Genomic DNA, 2229 nt, shown 5'->3' on the forward strand with positions numbered 1-2229 from the left:
TTTTTTTCATTGGTTTGTGTGCATATGGTGAAATCAATATTTACCAACATTTATTGAGAAAAATTTATTCCTTCCCAGCCTAAGTATATACAATAACCCTGTTAAGAATAGATGTATGGACCACTAGTATGAATATAGATGTGATCAATATAAAGACAAGTGCAAAGTACTTCACTCTAGAAGGGAAAATCAAATGCATAATACAATGTGGGGAATAACTGGCTAGGGAGAAGTGCTGCTTAGATGGATCTGGGAGTTCAAATGGATCACAAGTTGACTAGGAGCCAACAATGAGGTGCAGTTGTGAAACAGGCTGTCTAGGGGGTATTACCAGGTATGTTGTATGTCAGACCAGGGCGGTGCTTGTTTGGCTCTGCTTGGCACTGGTGAGGCCTCAGTTGAAGTTCTGTGTCTAGGTTTGGGAGCCGCACTTTAGAAAAGATGTGGGCAAATAGGAGAGAGTCCAGAGGGGAAGAACAAAAATGACAAAAAGGGTTTACAAAACCTGATTTATTAGGAAAGTTTTTCTTTTTAAAATGGGCATGTTTTGTTTTGAGACAACACGACTGAGGAGGGACCTGATAACAGTCTTCAACTACGTTAAGGGCTGTTCTAAAGGGGATAGAGATCAATTGTGGCAGCCCGTATGAGACCCAGACACTAAAGAGAGCAAAAGCGTTGAATTCTCATAATGCGAGTCACATACTGAGCATTCATTAAAGTAACACATTAAGAAATTAAACCTAGAAGCAAATTTATTTTATTTTTAGTCTCAGATAACCTTGCAGGGCACCATTTCAAATAGATTAGTGGTCAAGAAACAAGGAAAGGTGTCTATATTCCAACAGCCACATAATGACAGGACATTAGGTAACATTGTTCCTCTCAAGCAATTGTAAAACATCATTTCCACATGCTACATCAGTTCTTTGAGTTTCATTTAATTCTTGTACGACATTTGTGATACACAAATCAAGGCAGTAATACATAGACCATACTACGATCCTTCTTCCAATTGTTCTTCTCAATTGACTGGAATTGGTGAACAAATTAGCTGAGAATGTTTTTCCAGTCTATCACCCTCTTAAGAGCATCCTTAACCTCCTTGTTCCTCAGGCTGTAGATCAGGGGGTTCAACATGGGGACCACCAGGGTATAAAACACAGCAGAGATTTTCTCCTGTTCCAGTGAGTAGCTGGAACTGGGTTGTATGTGGCTTGAGCTCACAGGTCCATAGAACATGGTGACAGCTGTTAGATGAGAGGCACAGGTGGAGAAGGCTTTGCGCCTGCCCTTGGAGGAGCAGATCCTCAGGAGAGAGAAGAGGATGTACAGATAAGAGAATATGACAATCAGGAGGGTGGACATGGCAATAACCCCAGAGAAGGCTACAAGCAAAATCTCTCTGATGTGGTTATCAGAGCAAACAAGCTTCAGCAATCTGTTAGTGTCAGAAAAGTAATGATTGATGATGTTGGGTCCACAGAATGACAACCTCAGCAAGCCACATGTGTGGGTAAGTGAGTTCATGAGCCCCCCTACATATGAGCTGGCCACTAGATGAATACAGACTCTCTTAGACATAACAGCGGTGTAGAGCAGAGGGTTACAGATGGTTACATAGCTGTCACACGCCATCACGGCCAGCAGGAACCCTTCTGTGGTCACAAACACAACAAAAGAGAAGTGTTGAGCAATACAGGCAGAGTAAGAAATGCTTTTACTCCCCACTAAGAAATTCACCAGCATCCTTGGAGCGAAGACTGAGGAGTAGCAGAGGTCAACAACGGACAGGTTACTGAGGAAGAAGTACATGGGGGTGTGGAGTCGGGGATCAACCCTGATCAACACAATCATCCCAAGATTCCGCACCAGCGTAAGAACATAGATCACCAGCAATGCCTCGAAGAGGGGTATCTGCAACTCCTGACGATCCGTCAGCCCCAGGAGGATGAACTGGGTCACCATGCTGTCATTGCCCTCAGCCATTTATATGGGGTGCATGAAACCATACCTGCCGGGATAACAAGAGTGAGCAGCATGGAAGAAGGAAATTTCATGGCATGAATTAAATCTGAATGACATCACCGGGCTTGAATGAGGGTAGTGAATATCTTACAGGAAACCAGCCGCCGTGATGTCTGGGAAGAGCTGGGATGGACCTTTAAATTTACACTCCCTTTTTAACAGGGCTGAGATTTTCAAGGCTGTCTAGGAGATTTAGACATC

General features: G+C 43.3%; 1 protein-coding gene across 1 annotated transcript; it reads right to left on the reverse strand.

Moving 5' to 3' along the window:
* Positions 1–1050: 1050 nt before the first annotated feature.
* Positions 1051–1989, reverse strand: LOC135981104 (olfactory receptor 5J3-like). The gene has a single exon (XM_065582401.1). It carries the CDS (start codon positions 1987–1989, stop codon positions 1051–1053), a length of 939 nt encoding a protein of 312 aa, XP_065438473.1.
* Positions 1990–2229: the final 240 nt, after the last annotated feature.

This window comes from Chrysemys picta, chromosome 2 (genome assembly GCF_011386835.1).
Source record: "Chrysemys picta bellii isolate R12L10 chromosome 2, ASM1138683v2, whole genome shotgun sequence".
Classification (NCBI taxonomy): domain Eukaryota; kingdom Metazoa; phylum Chordata; order Testudines; family Emydidae; genus Chrysemys; species Chrysemys picta.